The following is a 20,536-nucleotide window of genomic DNA, read 5'->3' on the forward strand; positions in this document are numbered from 1 at the left end:
ACAATCTCATATCTGGGGTTACGTGTCAGGTTATGTTCGTCAGCCTGCCTGTCCTCAGGCTGGGTGAAAAAGACAAAATATGCCCACGACTCAGACAGGCTTCTTCCCTCCCGATAGCAGTCCTCAGCAGCGGCTGGAAAGATTTTAATAAAAAAACTGAAAGTGTAATATCAATTGTCGAGCTGCTACCAACACTGTGAGTCACACTGAGATAATGTGCTCTTCATTCTGGAGGAAAAAAAAGGAAGTGGAGTCATTTTGATGCCGCTGCTTGTCTTTTCTAAACATTTTGAGAAGCTAATCATGTAGTTTAGCCTAGCGGCGGGAATGGGAACTCTACACTTGTCGTAAAACAACACCGGTTCCTTCCTACCTGGATGTTGACCATTCGAGTCAGATGCCGTCCACGTACGGCTGCTTTGAACCTCAGCAAATAAATCCTAATGGGCTATTCTTGGGTGGCAGAGTTGTAGACTTCATATATAAACTGCGCTGATGCTTGAGCTGCCCCAGATCAGGTTAGGTACCAAGTTAGGCTATGCAGTGTGCGTGTGTGTGTGTGTACGTTTGTGTACGTCTTTGTCAAAAAAAAACAAAACTCACTAACCCAAGCTTACTGTTCTGTATATTTCCTGTGCATCTTGTATTTGCAAGTGTTATTTGCAGTCCTTATGTCCTCTATTGTAAGTCGCTTTGGATAAAAGCATCTGCCAAATGTAAAGTAATGTAATATAAACAGCTGTTAGTAGGCATAGAAGTATGAGTTGGGTCTTTGTGTTCAAAGTTGACAGCAGAAGGTATGGGAATATTGTCCAGACCGACCTTCTTGGTTTCACCCATGCTGCGTCCATTTCCATTGGAAAATCAGCCCTCATACGGTACAGAAGAAATATAAACCACAGTCACTCCTGGAGGCAAAAGGCCGCTTTGGTTCCACAGACAAAAACCGAGATCCAGGAGAAACTGTTTTTCTCCCGGATTGGTTATTCATCAGACGTCAATCATCAGCCCCCTGTTGATGACCCAACACGGATGACTTTCTCACTTCCTCTTCCTGCCATGCCCACCGCCGACCCCCGCCTCCCCGCCTCCCCGGCTGCCCTTCCGTCACAGCCACAGCTGGGCTTTGAAGGCATAATAATGACTGGTCCCTGCTCCAGGAATACACACACACACACACACACACACACACACACACAAGGTGTTTATTTTGGACAACGTTATGTGACAGGCTGCATCATGTGTTCTTAAATTGTATCCGCAACGTCTCGGAGTGAAGGGTACAACAGACCTGAAAGTGTGTGTGCGTTTAATTAAAACGGCACAACAACAACAACAACAACAGCGACGGGGGTTTGGAAATTCGTCATCGTGGAGCCCGGTGTGCAAACAGGTGTCGTGCAGTGAAACCGCCAGGTTTTTTCGGCGGTGGAATTTTAAGAAGCTTAAAATAAGATGGATGGCGACGTTTGAATGCTTTCACGTCGGCGTTGTGTGACCTGAATGTTGGATCACACAACTCCGGGAAAAGGGTATTGAATCCGCACACGTACTGTAGAGCAATAAACAGAGTTATGGATCGTATATAGAAAAGGCATTTGATTGTTCCAGCGCGGAATCCGTCATTTCTTAAAAGCGACTATCCGTATGAGACCAACCCTACCTCTGTTTTGTGCATATGTGTGCGTCAATGTGTGTGTGTGTGTGTGTGTGTGTGTGTTGGGGGATGGGGGGCCGGATGAATGCCGAATTCTTCCTGCTCTTCATCGAGACGCTGTCAAGAGAGCTAGTACTGCTCATTATCATGCAAATCCTATTGCAAGTGAGAGACGCTGGCTGTTGCGGGGCTACAAATACACACACACACACACACACACATGCTCACACACAGCCACAGATGGTACTATTCATTGAACGCAAGGTCTAAGTGGAGACTGATTATGATAATGTATGTGTGGAAGTCGGAATGCCATTTGAGTCACGCTCACAGCGGTGCGCCATCGATGAAAGGCGAGAGATCGACATTGTCTGTATACTTTCCATCACGACAAAATACCTGAGTGTGTGTGTGTGTGTGTGTGGGGTGGGGGGGGGGTTGACCTTGACGTCATGATGCCTCGTGTGTCTCTTCCGTGCGCCGCAAAGCAACTTTTACGTTCCTCTTCTTTCTTGGCAGTGTCGCTTCCATGATAGGTAATGAAAAAAACATCCTCTGGCTTTCGCATTTGTTCCGTTTTGGTTTGTGAGACAGGAAATAGCAGAATCACTTTATTGATCCCCAAGGGAGCACATTTTAGAACGTCTGAATTTAATGTGTTTATAATGATTAGTTGCTAAAATTTTGTGGACCGAGTTAATGATGCCGATTTTGTTGATGAACAAGGAGAACTGGATACAGGAAGACCAAGAGGGAAACTTTAGTTGCGTCCAAACCGAAGGAATTGCATTTATGCATGGGGGCCCGGAAGACTTTCCCTCTTGACGCACGCATTGCGAGGGGGCCAGGATACGGTTCACCAAGTGTCATGACGCCTGAATAATTATTTTGGTATCTTTGCACTGAATTTGTTTTTCAAAGAAGCAGCGAGGTGAATCACTCGGTCCCTGTTCACGTTAGCCGAGGGCTAAACAGGAAGTTGGTGGGTTTTTGAACAGATGCTGAAGGTTGGGGGAGTGTTTTACTTATTTGAATGGTTGAATGGAAATTAATTGACATGAACAGAATAGCAAGTTCAATTATATTATCTTTGTTTTCCAGCTCTCACTGCCTGAACAACGCTATAAGGAAGAAGATCAGATATTAGAAAATCTACCGACGAGATGATTGGTAGTTCTTTTTTCAAGCTTCCCCTTCTTTTTTTTTTTTGTTTTCACCCGAAAACACAACAGAAGTTCATTTTTCAGCCTCTGGCGACCCCCCTGCACCAAACATCTGTCAATCACCCGCCGTATTTCGCCAGACACGCGGCTACGTGGTCATTTCATACATCCGTGGAGCCGTATCTCGGATGGCGCGCTAAGCTGCCGCGCTAAGTGCGAATGTTAGCCACAGCCCGCGGGCCGCTCCTCTTTGCCAGATCCATTTCTGCCTTCGTCGTCCCGTCTCAGAAAAGGAATCGATGTTTGTCATTTCGATTGAGGCTGCTGCTTGTTCTCGAATACCGAAAGTCACATGGAAACCGTTTTTGTTTTCTTTACCTGCTTCATGATGGGCTTTGCAGCAGGGATATTAAATCACGCTATGAGAACACTTTTCTGTCTGAATTAGGCTATTGAGGACACCTTATGTCCAAAAAATGAAAAAAAAAAACCAAACAAAATTGGCAAGCGAACATTGCTGTAAAACATTTCAAATCATGGGCATTTGAAATCCGGAGTTGCAAATCTATTGATTCGACCCTAATCTACCCTCCGTGTTGTGTGTTGTCATTATCACCTGCATTGGTACAATCTCGCATGTTTCGATTCCCCCAAGGAGGTGCCGAACTGTCGTTTAAATAGAAATGAAACAAAATGAAGGAAAGCAAATAAAACCTTTTTCTCTAACACAACGGCTTTCCCTTTCCCGATGAATTGTTAATTTAACCCAATTATTCCAGTCCGGCAGTTAGCCGGCCGGCGATAGCTCACTTGTCGCCCTGTGTTATTTTTACACCCTACAGGCCTGGAATAGGCTTTTCCCCCGCCGGTCCCGATAGATCACGCGTTGTGGAAATACACACCGGCCGCCGAGCCAAGCCGGCCTGCCGTGTATTGATTTTCCCAGGTAGCGTCTGAATAGCAGTAGCGATCGGGCGCAACTCGGGGGATTTTGTTCCCGGTCAGTTCAGGTGTCGTCCGGCTTTATCCCGGGGTTGTAATCTCACCGACTCCTGACCGACGGCACACGTGGTTCTGTTTTGGCCACACATGCGGTCGTAACTGGATCCAGCTGCTCTGCGGCTGCGTCACATGTCCCCGACACCAAAGGGCGAGAGTCAAGGAACCATTAATAACAAGTTTGGGAGGCAAGTTCGGACCAAGCCAGGTTTGGATTGACCCGTGTGTGTGTGTGTGTATGTGTCTGGGTGGACGATCAGAAGTATTTACATATGCGTGAGAAAGAGGAGTACGTGGCAGGATTCTTTTTATAGTGATTACAATCCTAGTGAAAGTGGAAAACAGACTGGGTTCCTTGAATTCTCTGAGTCTAAAAATAAAAGAAGTAAATAAAAAAAAGAGGTCCGACCGCCCCTTGCTGAGCTGATTTCATTTTGACACACCCATATCCAGGATTGTAGCCCGCTTAAACCCGGTTTAGGCCGATAATAAGAACAAATTGATTCATCATTCCGGCCCTAATGACGACGTGGATTCGGTGGCGAAACTTACCTCCACGGCGATTAAGTGTATCCCGCTACTAAATTGTTATTTTATTACCCCGTTTGTTTTTTTTTTACTGCTCTCTCCACTGGCCTCCCTCTGCAAGATGACCCGCATTTAGCTTTTTAAAGCTATTTATAGAGATCTATCTGTCTGGTTGTAATCTGTTATTTCTTACATGCTCTTTTTTTTTTTTTTTTTCCCCCTTGTCTGTCTGCACCCGCCCCCCTCCTCCACCCTGCATTCCTTAGGGTCTGGATGAGGAGGCAATAGTGGACCATGGGAAGACCAGCTTTGCAACACACACAAACTATGAAAAGGATGAGTTGGAAAGTAAGTTAAAAAAGGAAACCCACAATCGCAGGAGTCCCGTGTCGTGCTATTTTGAAGTCGCCCGAGCAATTATTTTGTGTAATTGAAGAAGACGATTGTTAAAACCGTAGGCGCACAGACGGCGGCATTGATGCGAACCGCATGGCGGGTCACGTGACCGGCGAGTAGGCCGATAAGATCGGATGGAGGGGTCGATCAAATTAGGCATCAGTTCTGCGGCGCAAGAAGTCGTGCCGGTTGTGAAGAACCGGCAGCGCAAACTATATTACTGCCATGTTTCCCTCTTCGCCCCTCCGTCCTTCCGCTACATTTAATCGTAATTTCAAGGCAGCCACGTCTTCCAGTATCTCATTTGATATCATCTTCAGTCTGCGTCAATGAGGGGCCAGCTGCATTTTTTTTTTTAAATTTATTTATGTTTTATTTTGCCCCAGATAAGCCTCTTCATTTCCCCTCCCTGGGTGTTTTCTCTCAATCTGCTCAGCTGATGTGCGTGATGCTTTTAAGCGCTGCATCTCGGGCGCCGTTCCCCCCCCCCCCCCCCCCGGTTCCATCTGAAAAGCGAAAACCGGAATGACTCATCTGTGAGTGTGGGGGGGGGAAGGAAAAAAGGCGGAAAAAAATAGGGCATTTGCATCTCAGCGCGCAACACTTGTGTGGTTGCAGAAATTAGGAAGGGAAAAATAATGAAGGGGAAATAGTCTGGTTCGGCTGAAGCACCTGAAAGGAACGGAGCAAAGTGTTTTGTTTTCTGTCTAAAGTGTCGCTGTGGGTTTAGGTTAAGGCTAAAATTGTATTTTTATTGAAAATAACTTCTATTCATTGGCAAAGTGTGAATTATGAAGTGTTTTGCTGGCAACCGGAAGAAGACCCGTGCAACGTGCAGGAGGAGACTTGTTCCACAATCATAGAAAATATAATAAATGGATATTCAACACAGAGTATTGTATAGATCATCTCAGATGAGGTTTGTGAACCCCCTCCACCCTGCCTGCTCCTCCCAATCCAAATTTGACACCGTGGGTTTTGGGAATCAGTGTTGAAGCTGTAGGCGTGGAGAAGATCAGTCTTGGTCGCACAAAGATTGATCAAGAAAGCAAGCGAAGTGCTCCGAAGTGCTGAGTCTTTGCTTTGATCAGGCAAAGTGCTGTTTGCTTCCTTCCGGCAAAAATAAAGATTATGGAGCCGTCGCCGATGACGCAATCGCTGGGTTATTACCAGCGTTTGAACCCGAGGGACGGGCCACCCATAACCGACCCGTGTATCGATCGTGACTAAAAATACCAGTTTTGAATTTCCCTTTGCGTGCCAGAAGATGCGCAGAAGTGCGTCTGAATGTTGTCTCCCACCCCCCCCGCAGGCCACAGAGCCGTGTACGTGGGCGTGCACGTTCCTCTCGGAAGGGAAAGCAAGAGGAAGCATCGACACCGAGGCCACAGACACCACAGGAAGAAGAAGGAGCGGGACTCGGAAGAGGGGGAAAAAGACGGACGGGAATCCCCCGCTTATGGTTGGTGGGACGCACAAAAATGACCTGCATTGTGACGACAACACACGACGTGAGCGTTTCGCTCAGACCTCAAAACGTTTGACACGCTTCTATATCGGTGAACAGCGTCGCTTGGCAGAATGTGTCAAACCTCAAGAGACTGTATTCAGCATCTTGGATCACTTGAAAATGGGAAATAAAATAACACGTGGCTTGCATTCTGGTGTTTTTAACAATGGTGTTGGTCCCATGTGAAGCAGACACTAGCGGGACGTTGAAATAGAAAGCCGTCAGGTGACGTCTGGCGTCCTGCACGTCGACCTCTAACCTGAAAAGAGTTTCTGAATTGGAACTTTGATTCACAGTCGTCACATTACCACACACACACACACACAGTATCGTGAAATAAATACCTACCCGCCTCCTGCGCAGACACACCATCCCAGCGGGTCCAGTTCATCCTGGGCACGGAGGACGACGACCTGGAGCACGTCCCCCACGACCTCTTCACCGAGTTGGACGAGCTCTCCTTCAGAGATGGCAGCGCGACCGAGTGGAGGGAAACCGCCAGGTCAGAAAAGCCCCCCGTTGTTTACCAGATAAAATACCCGCGTGGGATGGCGACCGTTTGAATCACGACAGCGGGCGGCACTGTCCTTCACGGCTTTTTCCCGGACGGAACAAGCGGGGGCTGCGATCGGGCCGTATCGCGCACAGATCAGCAGACGCCGACCTCAAAAATGTCTGTTGGTTTCCATGATGTCAGCTTTGCGCGGATGCGTGTTTGTTTTACGGCGACAGTCGGTTTACATTTCTCCCAGATTAAGGCGCGCCGGAGTCAAAAAGACACAAAAGGTGGAACCGACGGCCATAGGATATCGCCTTGAGCCGCCGTCTCTACGTATGAATCGGCCGCTCGGCTCCGTCACGTGCTTTGAGCGTCGTCGCTCTGCGAGCCGACCTCGCGCTGTAGAGCCGCTTTTAAAACCGTCATGTGAATTAAATGACCTAAGAGGAATCTGTCGCTTGCATCTCTGCAGATGGCTGAAGTTCGAGGAGGACGTGGAGGACGGCGGGGAGAGGTGGAGTAAGCCGTACGTGGCCACGCTGTCGCTGCACAGCTTGTTCGAGCTCCGCAGCTGCATACTCAACGGCACCGTCATGTTGGACATGAGGGCCAACAGCATCGAGGAAATTGCCGGTAAACCGCGACATTTGTCTCTACGAAAAGCCCGATCCGGATAAAACGGGCCGTCAAACCTTCCCCCGTCTGCGTTTGGCTCCCAGACATGGTGATCGACAGCATGGTGGCGTCGGGCCAGCTGGGCGAGGACCTGCGCGAGAAGGTGCGCGAGGCCATGCTGAAGAAACACCACCACCAGAACGAGCGGAAGCTCAGCAATCGCATCCCTCTGGTGCGCTCCATTGCTGACATAGGCAAGAAACATTCTGACCCGCTCTTGCTTGAGAGAAATGGTGAGATCCTGTCACGCACTCAACGTTTCTTTTTCCTCCGTATTCCACCGCTGGGGGAACTCTTTCCAAACACACAATGTTGCACTCTGTCAGTGTTGGCATAAAAGATGGAGGGGTTGAAAGCGAGTAGAATCTAGAGAAGTATTTGTAGTAAAGCAACCCCCATTGTGAAAGAGAAATCTGGGTGCCACGACGATGCTAACCAGTGTGGCTTGGGGTTTGAAACCATAAGGTTGATACTGAAAGAATGGTTTTATCCCTTTATTCTAACCCTTTTTTTTCCCCCACCCTTGACACGCATGGGCGCCGTCTCGCACACCCGTCTCGTGTGTTTTATCTCGGAGTTTTCAGATGGTTTTGTTTGTTTTTAAGTCCGGCTTCATTCCGTCCGGAAGTCCTCCGAGACTGAAAAATGTGTTTTTTTTTTCGGAGGAACGAACGGTCACCCTCTCCGCCCGGCGGTCTCGCATTTTTCATTTTTTTTTGTAAAAGTGACCACGACGGGAACTTGGAGGGTCAGAAAATAAAGCCGCGAAGCCCCGTGGATGTTTGTGAAAGATGGATGCACGGCACCGAACCGGTCAGGGAATTTTTTTTTTCCTCCTCTTCTTTGTGGTCGAGCACACGCGGTCCGGTCGTGCACGGACAGCGTGGCAGCCGGCCGTGCCCTGCATGCGACCTGAGCTCAAGCTTCATCGGTTCGCCCGGCCTCGAATCCGGCAGACTCGCACCCCCGCCTGCTGCACCGAATCATTTTCCGAAAGCGTCCTCTGCACGGAACCATGCTTTTCTGCCGAGGTTCCCGCGAGCATGACCGTCTCCCGTTACATTTCTACCCCTTTCTTGCTGCTCGCTCTTTTCCGGCTGTCCATCCCTGCGACGTACTCCGACTTCATGTGTATTTCCTTTCTGCTCATTCCCCTTTCCTCTGACTTTTTGTCTCCCCCCCCCCCCCCTTCTCTCTCTCTTCTTTCCCCCTTTTTTTTTTTTTTTTTTTTTTTGCCAATGTCTCCTCTGAATAGGAGAGGGGCTATCCTCTTCACGTCTCTCTCTCCACAAGCCAGGATCGCCATCCTCCGTCTCCAACCTGTCACAGAGACGGGAGTCCAGAGTTTCCATCCTGCTCAACCACCTCCTCCCCACCTCTTCCAACACCGGATCCTCCCCGGGCCCCTCGCCCCTCGCCACCCCGCAAAACACCCCCGCGACATTCAGGCGCTCTTCCCCGAGCCCCCCGCAAACCCACGGGGTGGGCCTCGGCCCGCGAGGCATCCCGGAGGTCGTGGTGTCGCCGCCCGAGGACGAGGACGCGGCAAACCCCGCGGAGGAGGAAGTCGCATCCGCCCAGCTCGGCCGGCGAGCGTCCTCGGCGTCCCAGGGACTCGAGCCGCTGCCCTTAGAAGGCAAATATCTGTGTAGCCTGCCAGTGTGAGTCACGGCTTGAACAGAGAACACTAGCACCAGCATGAAAGTCCTGCTTCCCGTTAACTTCCAACCGTGCGGCCAACTCATCAGTAAACCACGGCGAGGCTAACTCGCCGCGGCACCCCTCCTCCTCCGTCGTGCACCTCCTCTTTCGACCGCCTCCTCCTCCCATTCTGCACATTGTCCCCGTTCCTTCCGTTTTTTTTTTTTCCCCCGTTTCCTGCGTTTCCCCCCTCAGCATGTGTTTTTAAAAAAGTCCCCGTCCATTTCTGTCTCCCCGACGCACCTTTTCACCCGTTCTCCCTCAGCAGCTTTGCCTTGCTCGACCGCATCGGCGCACATCTCCCCGGTTGTGGTGTCGGTCCGTCCGGTGTGTGTTCTGCCGTGCACCGCGTGATGTCAAACTGTGACGTGTTCAGGGGATGTCCCGGTCGTCAGGCGCTTCGTCGATCTAACTAAGTACGATCGGAGACCACGCCAATATGACATTGTCAGCCGAGCAGCTGAAAGACACTTTCTTTTCTGTTCTTTTTTTTTTTTCCTTTCAGGTTTCATATCATCGTGCTGGTCACGTTTTTGGTTTTTCACGCTGCTCCGCTGTTGAGTCAACCTTGACCCTTATGAACGTAAAGGCTGATAATAATCGACTCGGGACATCCCTTCCTGTTGTGACGTGTTAAATTATGATCCGGTAACGGCCGTAACATGTTTAACCCACAGGTAACCTGCCATTCTGGGATTCCACCGTTGCTCTTTACCCCCCGTCGCTGTCCTCCTCAGCGGCTAAAACGTTGTTTTACCCGGTTCAGGCGACGCGTGTCAGCAGCGCCACTAAATATAAGCCTGAGACCAGAGAGGCCTGGTGTTTGGGTTCAGCATGTACTATCATATTGGCACTTTGAAAGATTTTTTCATTCTCCCGAGCCCCGTGAGTTTATTCTTGGAATGGGCGTGCTCGGCCCTGTGTGTGTGTGTGTGTGCCTCTCAGAAAAATGGCTCGGTATCAAAGCGCTGCTTATTAGAACTGGTGCTCACTTGGTTGGAGGTGAATGTGAAGGGCTGTGTGAAAGGGTGGTCTTATTATAGCCGTCCAGCTTGTGAAATCCTACCCCTCCCTCTTCTCGGAGAACGTGTAGTCTTTCCCCGAGAGGCACGTACGTCGACATCACCGAGGGTTATTCCTAGTGGCTTTTTGCGGCTTAATCGTAAAAAAAAAAAAAAAAAGTGACGGTGACCTCCGGCGACCCGAGTGGGTTTTTATGACGAGTCGTGCAAAGTTGGTTTCAGAGAGATAAATGAGCGGTTGCGCCGCGCGGGGAAGGAACGGACGCGCACGGCTGGGAAATGACGGTGGCGTCCGCCGTCTTTGCGATGGCATTTGGGTACAATCTGCAGACGGATCTGTTGCGGGGGCGTCACACGTGGTTTCCCTCTGCCGCCCGGTTCCGAGCCGGTGGGAACGGATGAACCGAGCGGCTCTCCAGCTTTACAACCCCATCATTACATTGCGTGATCATTCCCAAGTTGTATCGATCAATAACAAGATAGGTTTAAAACATACAAACACATTTTTTAAGCCGTTTTACATTTGCTGTGGGCCAAAGCTCTCTGTTTGTCAGTGTGACTTAAGTACAACCCAAACGTGGACGCTAACATTGCAGGAACACTCGATAGGGGCGGAAACAAAGATTATTACAACAAAACAAAGAATTGATATCTAAGGTCTTGTAATATCCTGTGTGTGTATCATCATTATTATTATAATTCATTGCATTAATGTCACTTTCTTAATTGTCTGGGCTGAAAATGCTGACATGCCTCCTTAAGCAGATCCGGAAAAAACAAAAATCCTAGTTTTCACCTGACAACTTGTTTGGGTAGCATTGAGATTTTAGTTTGATTTTGATACTATTTGTTATGCAAACACACCGGGGGAACCTCCTCCTCCTCCTCCTCCTCCCCGTGCAGCCGAATAATGTTCTTTCGGCGAGAGAACATCTGCAGCCCCACACACTCGCCACCGGATTCGCCGTAAAGCTCAATGCGCAAAAAGTCCAATATTGGGGCATCGCAGTTAGCATGATATGACCCCCCCTCCCCTCCCCCGACTGTCCTTGACACGTATTTTCCTCCCCCCGAGGACCCACTTGGTATTTATTGCTCCTCTGTCTCTCCCCCTGCCTCCGCCAGGACCCCAGGCGCTTGCAAATTCCGTTCCCAACAACCTGGACGGTAGCAAAACGGTGGAGAGGAGGCCTTCCAAAGCAGGGGTCAGTAGAGAAGGCAGCAGTGTCGACTTCAGCAAGGTAACCCAACCATAGTGCTGAGCACAGAATCAGTCCCGTGGTGGTGGAAGGCCCCATGATTTCACCCGTGGTTTCCCCCCCCAGCGTCTGGACTCCTCAGGACATTGTTGAGAAGATTGCCTCCGTCACACACTCGTCGGCCTCTCCGTAACGGACATTAAGAGTCTTAATGTTAGTAGCGCTAAGTAAATGGCAGTTCTGCAACTTTGTTAATTTTGGACACTTCCTGCCTTGCATGGCCTCCATCCATCCATCCATCTGACCATTTTTATTTATTTTTCTTCCTCCTCCTCCTCCTCCTCCGTTAGATAAAATGGCAGGCCGCCATCAGTAACCATCCTTAAAAAAAAAAAAAGCATCCATTACGGCTGCCAAAACCAAGGTGCCGTGTTTCTGAGTCACAGTGTGTAGAAGAGGGGGGTGTAGGCACGGTCCTCCCCGCAAAAGAAAAGAAAAGGTGTTGCCATGGTGCACAGCATCACCCATCTCGCATTATTTTCATGGTCAGAAACGCGTGGAAGCGCTGGACGGTCTTTGCTCAGTACTATGTAGTTGTTCATAAAGCTGCAAGGTTTTTCTTTTTTCTTTCCATTCATTATTAATGAAAGCTCCGCAAAGACCTACTTCGGTGCATTATAGCCCTTAACCTGACCTTCCATCTCCATCTGCATGTCAGCTCGTGGTGAATCCCACTCTCTCTCTGCAGCGTCTCAAAGCCTCCCGTCGGTTTTTGGAGCTTTAAAAATATCCGCCACGTTTCGTCAAAACAGAAGAAGCCTCGTACAAAAAAAAAAACAACCTCAAGAAATGAAGCCACGTTAACCTTTTGTGTATTTTTTTTGTGTAATTACCACCCAAGTCTCTCCGGCACAGACTTAATTTGCTGCCGCGTCTCAGAAAAGGGTTTTCAAAAACACTTGGTAGGTTTTAAAGAGCCGACCCAGGTCCTCGGTGCAGAGACGTGCGCTGACAAAGACGTCAGGCGAGTGCACTTCCATTGCAATTTTTTTTTTTTTTTTCCCCGCAGAATTCAGCCGTTAGAAGTAGGTCATCAAAAAGACAGGAAGGGAACCGCCAATATGCAACGGATGTTTGCGGCCCTCCGGAGCTCACAATGTTACCGCCCTCCCCCCCCCGAAGCGGTCCAGGCTGTTGTTGACTGTTTTTTACCCCCTGGAAGTCAAAAATGGACTTCACCCACTGCTTGGAATGGCAAGTCAGTATTCGGTTGGTCGAACTCCGACTGCCACGGAGGGATTTCTGTCTAAAAGTTAAGAAAACGAGACGGGCCGGTCGTTCTAAAAACAGCCAGTTTTGCAACAGTAAATGCTTTAAATTAGAGGCTTTGTTTTTTTACTTCTGACTCTGGATCGTGCTGGAGATGGAGCTCCTGGTTTTCAGCCGAATATCTGACACTCGAGACTCTTGACAACCTCAAGAAACTTTATGCCCGCATGTGGCGCCAGCAAAGAACTGGCAACTTTTGCAAACAGGCGCTGGCGCGGGATTAAAAAAAACAACAAAAAAACAGGAAGAGGCAATTTTTAAACCGCCAAGTTTATGAAGTGAGTTTGGCAGAGCTGTTTGGAGAGAAGTCGCGAAGATGTCAATCAAGATGTATCGTCGCCTTCTCTTTCCAGTATCCGTGGAGTCTTCAGTTGTACCCCCTGACTTGTATGTCTCCTGACTCCCCCTCCCCTCCCGAATCGCCTCCATTGTTTCAGGTGGACATGAATTTCATGAAGAAGATCCCCCCGGGCGCCGAGGCCTCCAACGTGCTGGTCGGGGAGGTGGACTTCCTGGAGAAGCCCATTATCGCTTTTGTCCGCTTGTCTCCCGCCGTCCTCATCACCGGCCTCACCGAAGTGCCAGTTCCCACGAGGTATGAGGGGAACAGAAGCATCTAAGAGCCCCCGGGGTGTCGCGGACTGAAACTCATCCCGGAAATACTCTGATTACCGTCATTCATGCCTGGTTTTTGTGTGTCTCGTCCAAAGGTTTCTTTTCCTGCTTTTAGGTCCGCGTGGAAAAGGCCCTCAGTACCATGAGATCGGCAGGTCCATGGCCACTCTGATGACGGATGAGGTGACCGAAAGACGTGGGGTTTTAACCGACGACGTCGGGGTACGACTTAAGAGCGCAACAAATAACTCCGTGTACGCGTTGCAGATTTTCCACGATGTGGCGTACAAGGCCAAAGACCGGACGGACCTCCTGTCGGGGATCGACGAGTTCCTGGATCAAGTGACCGTCCTGCCTCCCGGGGAGTGGGACCCCACCATCCGCATCGAACCCCCGAAGAACGTCCCGTCTCAGGTTAGCCGGCGGCTTTCGCTCCCCGTTGCGGTTTCGAGTTCGTCTTTCGTCACCCGCGGACGTGTGCCGTCGCCCGCAGATGAAGAGGAAGAGGCCGTCGGAGCCCAACGGCTCGGCGTCGCCGGCCGGAGAGCTGGATAAGTTAGAGGACCATCACATCGGACCGGAGCTGCAGAGAACCGGGAGGTGAGGGGATTTACAATTTCCAAAAAGCTGTTAACTCAGCGACTGTTTTTACTTTTAAAGTTAATCGTGTACGACGGCGAGGGCCTCCTCCGTGCCTTCCGCAAGGACTCTGCAGGCGATCTTTAAGGCTTGAAACCAGGCCCAAACAAGACGGCCGGTGTTTATTTGAAACTTCAGACGTACACATTCCGGACGCGGTAGTATTTACAAATCCATTCTTCTTCTCAACACGACTATAAAAGGCTAATTTCACTGGGAAGAGTCTTGGGAATATGTGTGTGTGTGTGTGTAGATAATGGCAAAAAAAAACAAAAAAGCTGACAGAGACAGACTCGACTGTCGAGCCGCTTTCAAATGTGCCCGAGAATTTGAATCACAGGTTGATGGTTGTACGTCAACAAACGCTGAAAGTTAAATAATCGCCGCACAAGCGTAGGCAAATGAACATTTATACGAACGGCAGCTCTCAGGAAGGACCGCCATCTCTCTTAGGATATTGGAAATGTAGGATGGGCTCTGGTTTCCCCCCTCGGGCCAGCGGGTCCTCGGGGACCCGGGCTCGCGGCCCAGTCCAGCTCGGGTTTTTACAACCCGCCGCGCTGCCTGGGTACATTTTATAGACTCTGAGCCGTGATGTCAGCGTGGACCCGTTTCCCCCCCCCCGTCGGGATCCGTTCCTCGCTATTATCTCATATTTCTGATAACTACCAAAGCGCTTGGAAAGTCTTCCAGCCGCCGATGTGGAGAAAGAAATCTGCATCATTGCGATGCAGGCCGCACCCTGGTATAATCCTACCGAGCCGATTTACCAAGAACACTCCCTCGGTTTAATTTTGACTTTCCTCCTTTGACTTTTCAACACACTTTTCCGTCTCCAATCCAAAAAAAAAAAAAAAAAAAAATCCTCCCCTTTTTTTTTCTGCAGGATATTCGGAGGCCTGATTATGGACATCAAGCGAAAGGCACCGTTTTACTGGAGCGACCTGAGAGACTCCTTCAGCCTGCAGTGTTTGGCCTCCATCCTCTTCCTGTACTGCGCCTGTATGTCCCCGGTCATCACATTTGGGGGGATGCTGGGGGAAGCCACCAAAGGCAACATAGTAAGTCTGCGAAATCGGCATTTGTGTAACACTGTTTGAGCTGTCAGGGGCCGTAACACACTTTATGTGCATTTCATCCAAAACTCCATCGCGGCTTTTAGAATCGTGACACCTGAGGACCTCGAGGAGTAAAAACACACAGAAATCTAATACCAACATATCGAATAAATTCTACAATAAAAACTTGTGGGATGAGTGAAAGGGTCAAAGCTTGTATGTCAAGCTGGAAACAAAAACAAAAAAAAAAACAATTAATAAATCTATGGTCGATGATTTATTAGTTGATGTTCAAGGGTCTGGAAACCGACGCTCGTGTTCAAATGTTTGTGAAACGAATAGCTGAACCGAGAAGAGTCTCTTTTTCTGCACGGGTGAAATAAAATCCAGCGAGTGCTTGACCAGTCAGACATGCCGGGTGCTGCGCTGCATATCGGCGGATAAAACCAGGTCACGGGACTAACTTTAGAACCCGGTTGAGCCATATTGATGTGTTTTTGTACCTTCTCCCTGTTTCCTATCTTCATGTTCACACAAGTGGGTCTTATTACGTCAGGAAAATTCATTCGCACTCCGCAAACACGCTCGGTCGGTCTTCTCCCGGCGGCCCCGGCCGGACTCGGGGACTGTTGACAAAGGCGTCGGCTGTGTGATGCGTCAGAGCAAAGATAGGACTTTCCACAAGTTTCAAGGGGGGGGTGAATGGAAAAATGTGTCCCGCTTATCTAACCCCTCCCGACTGCGTCATCGAAATACTCGGCGTCCCGCTCCTCCTTTTTTTTTCCCCCCTCCTGAGCTTTTCCCTCGTCGTCCCTCATTGCGGTTTCACCTCCCCGTCCTCCCTTTCTCACCCCGACCCCCTCCTCCTCTGTCTGTCTCCCCACAGAGTGCCATCGAGTCATTGTTTGGGGCATCAATGACCGGAGTGGCGTACTCGCTCTTTGCAGGCCAACCCCTCACTATTCTCGGCAGCACGGGGCCCGTCTTAGTGTTCGAGAAGATCCTCTTTAAGTTCTGCCAGTAAGTTTATCCTCGATTATCAAGCCAGGATATCGCTAGGTTTTGTTATCCCCGTGGGCGCCGACGTTTTCCGCTCTTTTCTCCGCAGCGAGTACGGCCTTTCCTACCTGTCGCTGCGCACCAGCATCGGCCTGTGGACGGCCATCCTCTGCATCATCCTGGTGGCCACGGACGCCAGCGCCCTGGTCTGCTACATCACCCGCTTCACGGAGGAGGCCTTCGCCGCGCTCATCTGCATTATCTTCATCTACGAGGCCCTGGAGAAGGTTTTCCACCTGAGGGAGGACTACCCGGTCAACAGCCACAACAGCTTGGACAACCTCACGCTCTATTCGTACGTTGGGTTTAAATGAAAAACTCCCAGTTGGACCAGATGTACCGGGTTCAGAGTCAAATCAATAATGAATACCTTGGAAAGTACAAAGTACCTTGGAAATGCCACAAGACACCATCCGTCATCTCATTAAGAGCGTGCCGCGACGTTGTCAAGCATGCATACAAGCTGCGGGGGCCACACAAGATACTGAAAAGCATTTTGAGTTGCAGAAATTAAGTTTTGCAAAAAATGGACCAGCCTGCCACATCTTCATTTAACTCTGATTTTATGGTGTCTACACAATTGAGCCCTCTGTAGGCTGAAAACTTTTATTTCCATGAAAAGACTTGGCATCCTTTTGTTCCTAAGACACTGCCCTGTCATTATTTGTATAGATATCCAACTTCATATTGAGATCTGATGTATCTAATGCGTTTCTTTAAAGTGCTCCTTTAATTTTTGTGAGCAGTGTATTTTATTCAAGTGTGTCATCACGCAAAACGGGGCCCCGTGTTGAATATATGACACACATTAATAAAATCCATGAAACGCAAACCGCTTTTGCTAAAACCGTCACGGCTCAGGCCGGCGTTTACGTTTTAGATTCACTTTGAAACTGGTTTCTCCCCGAGAAGCCAAGAGTGTGTTGCTGATCCAGGGTCTGTTCTTCCGCCTCCAGGTGTAAGTGCGCCGCACCGGCCAACGCCTCCGCCGAGCTGCTGCAGATGTGGAACCGGACGGGCTTGGACCCCGACTCCATAGAGTGGGGCAGCCTCAACGTGTCGGTAAGGCGGACCGACGAGGACCTCTGGTGGTCCGCTTTTGGGATTGCACCCGCCGGCGAGCCTCTCGTCGCACGAGGGTGACCTCTGACCTTACACCGCCTCCTCCTCCAGACGTGTCGGATGCTGAGCGGCACGTTCGTGGGCACGGCGTGCGGCAGCCACGGCCCGTACATCCCCGACGTCTTCTTCTGGTCCGTCATCCTTTTCTTCGCCACCTTCTTCCTGTCGTCGTTCCTCAAGCAGTTCAAAACGGAGAGATACTTCCCGACCAAGGTGAGGTCCACCATCAGCGACTTTGCCGTGTTCCTGACCATCGTCATCATGGTGGTGATCGACTACCTGATCGGGATCCCGTCTCTCAAGCTGAACGTCCCCGATCGCTTCGAGGTAGGAGCTCGGTCTCGCGCACCGACGCGGGTTCTCCCCCGAACCCGTCTTCGCTCTGAATTGACTTTTTCCACGCGGGCCTTCGCTCGCAGCCCACGTCGAAGAACCGAGGCTGGCTGATGGACCCTTTAGGAGGCAACCCCTGGTGGACGCTGCTGGTGTCGCTGCTTCCCGCCCTGCTCTGCACCATCCTCATTTTTATGGACCAGCAGATCACGGCCGTCATCATCAACCGCAAGGAGCACAAGCTGAAGGTCAGACGCGCTTTTTGGATTTGATACCAAGCTGTTATTTTGAAAGCGCGTCCTTGATAACGTCTCTCCGAGACTCTTTTAATATTCTGCCGTTCGACCCGGGGCTCGGAGCTTATCTCCCACCCACCTTGTTATGATAATTCTGGCTGAAGCTTCCATTTTCTCTTCTCCCCGCCGCTCTGTTCCTCTCAGACACGCATCGACTCGTCTTCTGCCGCGTTTGTTCTGAAGTGTTTCTCTTCCGCGGCGCTAAAAATATATTCAGGCACCCTCAATATTCACCCAGATCTTGTTTTCTGGAGCGCTGACTTTACCTAAGAGTCAGTGTTTTCCTCGCCGGGCTTGAAACCGAAACCCAGTTCAGCCACGGGAAGGCGTGCGACCCGATTCTCGAGGCGTTCGGTAAACAACGTCCCCCCCCCCCCCCCCGTGCGATCCTGCAGAAAGGCTGCGGCTATCACCTGGACCTGCTGGTGGTGGCCATCATGCTGGGACTGTGCTCCATCATGGGCCTGCCGTGGTTTGTGGCCGCGACCGTCCTCTCCATCACGCACGTCAACAGCCTGAAGGTGGAGTCCGGCTGCTCGGCGCCGGGAGAGCAGCCCAAGTTCCTGGGCATCCGGGAGCAGCGGGTCACCGGGTTCATGATCTTTGCTCTCATGGGCTGCTCGGTTTTCATGACTTCAGTGCTGAAGGTGAGACGGCAGGATTCCTGCATCTATTTTGACTCAACGGTACCTCTTGCATTATGTCCCCCGTGTGTGTGTGTGTGTGTGTGTGTGTGCGCGCGATTTGGGGCGAGTATAGCATTAGCACGACAGGTGATGATTAACACTCCTGACCTCTTTTGTTTGTAGTTCATCCCCATGCCGGTGCTGTACGGCGTCTTCATGTACATGGGCGTCTCCTCTCTCAAAGGCATTCAAGTGAGTTCCTCCCATGATTGTAGATAAGTTGACATCAGATTGTGCACGGAGATGTTCCACGCAGGCTTCCTGCGATCGTAGCTCGGTACTTAATGCGATTCCTTTCCTGAAATACGGATTCAATTTGACCCCGTCTGTCCTCCGGCGCTTCCTTGTTTTTTCCCCCCGATCCCATGTTTCCGCCGGCAGTTCTTTGACAGAATCAAGCTCTTCGGCATGCCGGCCAAACACCAGCCGGACCTCATCTACCTGCGCTACGTGCCTCTGTGGAAGGTCCACATCTTCACCCTGGTGCAGCTGGGCTGCCTGGTGCTGCTCTGGCTCATCAAGGCCTCGTCAAATAACGCCGCTGCCGTGATGTTCCCCGTGATGGTGAGGAGCCGCGCGCCTCAAGTTATCTTTGTTTTGCTCGACCGCACGATGAACGCTACCGATCCCCTCCGTCGGCAGGTCTTGGCGCTGGTCTTCGTTCGGAAGCTCCTGGACTTCTTCTTCACCAAGAAGGACCTGAGTTGGCTGGACGACCTGATGCCCGAGAGCAAGAAGAAGAACGAGGACGACAAGAAGAAGAAAGCCCGACAAAAGCTGGTACTTTATCTTTTTCCGCGGGACGACCGAAACCGAGAGCGACGAAATCAAACGCCGACTTTCCTCTTCCTCTTCCAGGAAGAGGAGTCTCGGCTAGAAGAGGAAGAGGAGATGGGCGGTCAGGTGCCGTACGAAGACTCAAACCTGCTCAGCATCCCGGCGACGGCGCCGCTTTCCGGCAGGTGAGTGACGCCTCCTCAGAAGCGGCCCTTCACCCCCGCGTCTTGGATGAGCCGTCGGTCAGCCACGATTTGAAACGAAACCGGACGGAGCGGTTCGGAGTAGTGATGCGTGGCCCGGGCCGCCGTTGCGTACGATCTTCCCTCCGTCACGCCGCCGGGTGTTTTTGTTTCTCCCCCTCCCGGTCTGAACCTCCACGCTTTCTCCGCCTGAAGCGGCGTGAGTGTCGGACCCGGACGCGAGGACGCGCTGCCGTCACACACCCGGTTAACCCGCGCGGGCCGAGCATCACTACTCAGGGGCTGCGGCGGCCGTGTTGGGGCGAACGGCGGCCATGTTGGGGCGGTTGATGCAGACACCTGTGGTCAGCTGTGTGTTGTTATGTCCATCTCGAACAGATCGTACAGAATAGGACTAGTGACCCAAAGTCCCCCGAGGGAGGAAGAGGTAGCAGGGCTTTGTGTGTGTGTGTGTGTGTGTGTGTGTGTGTGTGTGTGTGTGCGACCGCCGTGGCTGCACTCTAACCTGTCTGACTCGCACTCTTTTCGAATCTGAGAGTACATTCATTTGCGATTATTTTTTTTTTTTTTTACTTTTGCCTTGTTGAAGAATGTGATCCCAACAAACTGAGCGTTTGTTTCCACGTGCAGCTAACAGAGTCCGACTTGTGTGTTTGTCACTTGGATGCACGTTGGCCTGTTCGAACGCCCTGCACTTTTGCTGATTTTCATATCTGTTTATCCGTGTGTGTGTGTGTTCTGTGTGTGCATGTTTGGCGCGTAGCCCCTCGCCTCTAAATATCTCTCGACAAAACTTAATATCGATCCGCCGAAAGCGATTTTAAATCCAGATGTTCGGCGTTGAGCAGGAAGATGCTAACATTTGCTAATTGACAGGCAATGAATGTCTTTTGGAGTTGAATGTTGTTTTCAACCCCAACAAACCACTTTTAGCCGCTTGGTGATCCGTGAATGCAGCGCGGGAAGTCGGGCACCTCAAAACAAATGGTCCGTCACAGACTGATACTGGATAAATATTGATTTGCCGTCTGGCCCGGAAACCTGATTGTTTAGCGTAAACAGTCAAATCC

At 50.6% G+C, this 20,536-nt stretch overlaps 1 protein-coding gene across 6 annotated transcripts in view; it reads left to right on the forward strand.

The window, feature by feature from the left end:
- Window positions 1-20,536, forward strand: part of LOC147216064 (sodium bicarbonate cotransporter 3-like) — a 30,555-nt gene that overhangs the window by 7,667 nt on the left and 2,352 nt on the right. Inside the window, exons 2-24 of one of the 6 annotated variants that reach the window (XM_086178066.1) lie at window positions 4,614-4,695; window positions 6,056-6,205; window positions 6,617-6,755; window positions 7,225-7,385; window positions 7,472-7,660; window positions 8,683-9,063; window positions 11,276-11,391; window positions 13,116-13,273; window positions 13,389-13,476; window positions 13,561-13,707; window positions 13,787-13,893; window positions 14,819-14,993; window positions 15,877-16,010; window positions 16,099-16,344; window positions 17,006-17,111; window positions 17,223-17,498; window positions 17,591-17,752; window positions 18,196-18,447; window positions 18,610-18,678; window positions 18,868-19,050; window positions 19,129-19,266; window positions 19,345-19,448; window positions 19,845-19,893. In XM_086178066.1, coding sequence (XP_086034192.1) covers window positions 4,614-4,695; window positions 6,056-6,205; window positions 6,617-6,755; window positions 7,225-7,385; window positions 7,472-7,660; window positions 8,683-9,063; window positions 11,276-11,391; window positions 13,116-13,273; window positions 13,389-13,476; window positions 13,561-13,707; window positions 13,787-13,893; window positions 14,819-14,993; window positions 15,877-16,010; window positions 16,099-16,344; window positions 17,006-17,111; window positions 17,223-17,498; window positions 17,591-17,752; window positions 18,196-18,447; window positions 18,610-18,678; window positions 18,868-19,050; window positions 19,129-19,266; window positions 19,345-19,448; window positions 19,845-19,893 — 3,612 coding nt within the window. The remainder of the gene's footprint in view (window positions 1-4,613; window positions 4,696-6,055; window positions 6,206-6,616; window positions 6,756-7,224; window positions 7,386-7,471; window positions 7,661-8,682; window positions 9,064-11,275; window positions 11,392-13,115; window positions 13,274-13,388; window positions 13,477-13,560; window positions 13,708-13,786; window positions 13,894-14,818; window positions 14,994-15,876; window positions 16,011-16,098; window positions 16,345-17,005; window positions 17,112-17,222; window positions 17,499-17,590; window positions 17,753-18,195; window positions 18,448-18,609; window positions 18,679-18,867; window positions 19,051-19,128; window positions 19,267-19,344; window positions 19,449-19,844; window positions 19,894-20,536) is intronic. The other 5 variants (XM_086178070.1, XM_086178068.1, XM_086178065.1 and 2 more) reach the window with 5 other exon arrangements.

This window comes from Fistularia commersonii, chromosome 30 (genome assembly GCF_037954325.1).
Source record: "Fistularia commersonii isolate RoL2024-O1a breed Wild chromosome 30, RoL_Fcom_v1.0, whole genome shotgun sequence".
NCBI lineage: Eukaryota > Metazoa > Chordata > Actinopteri > Syngnathiformes > Fistulariidae > Fistularia > Fistularia commersonii.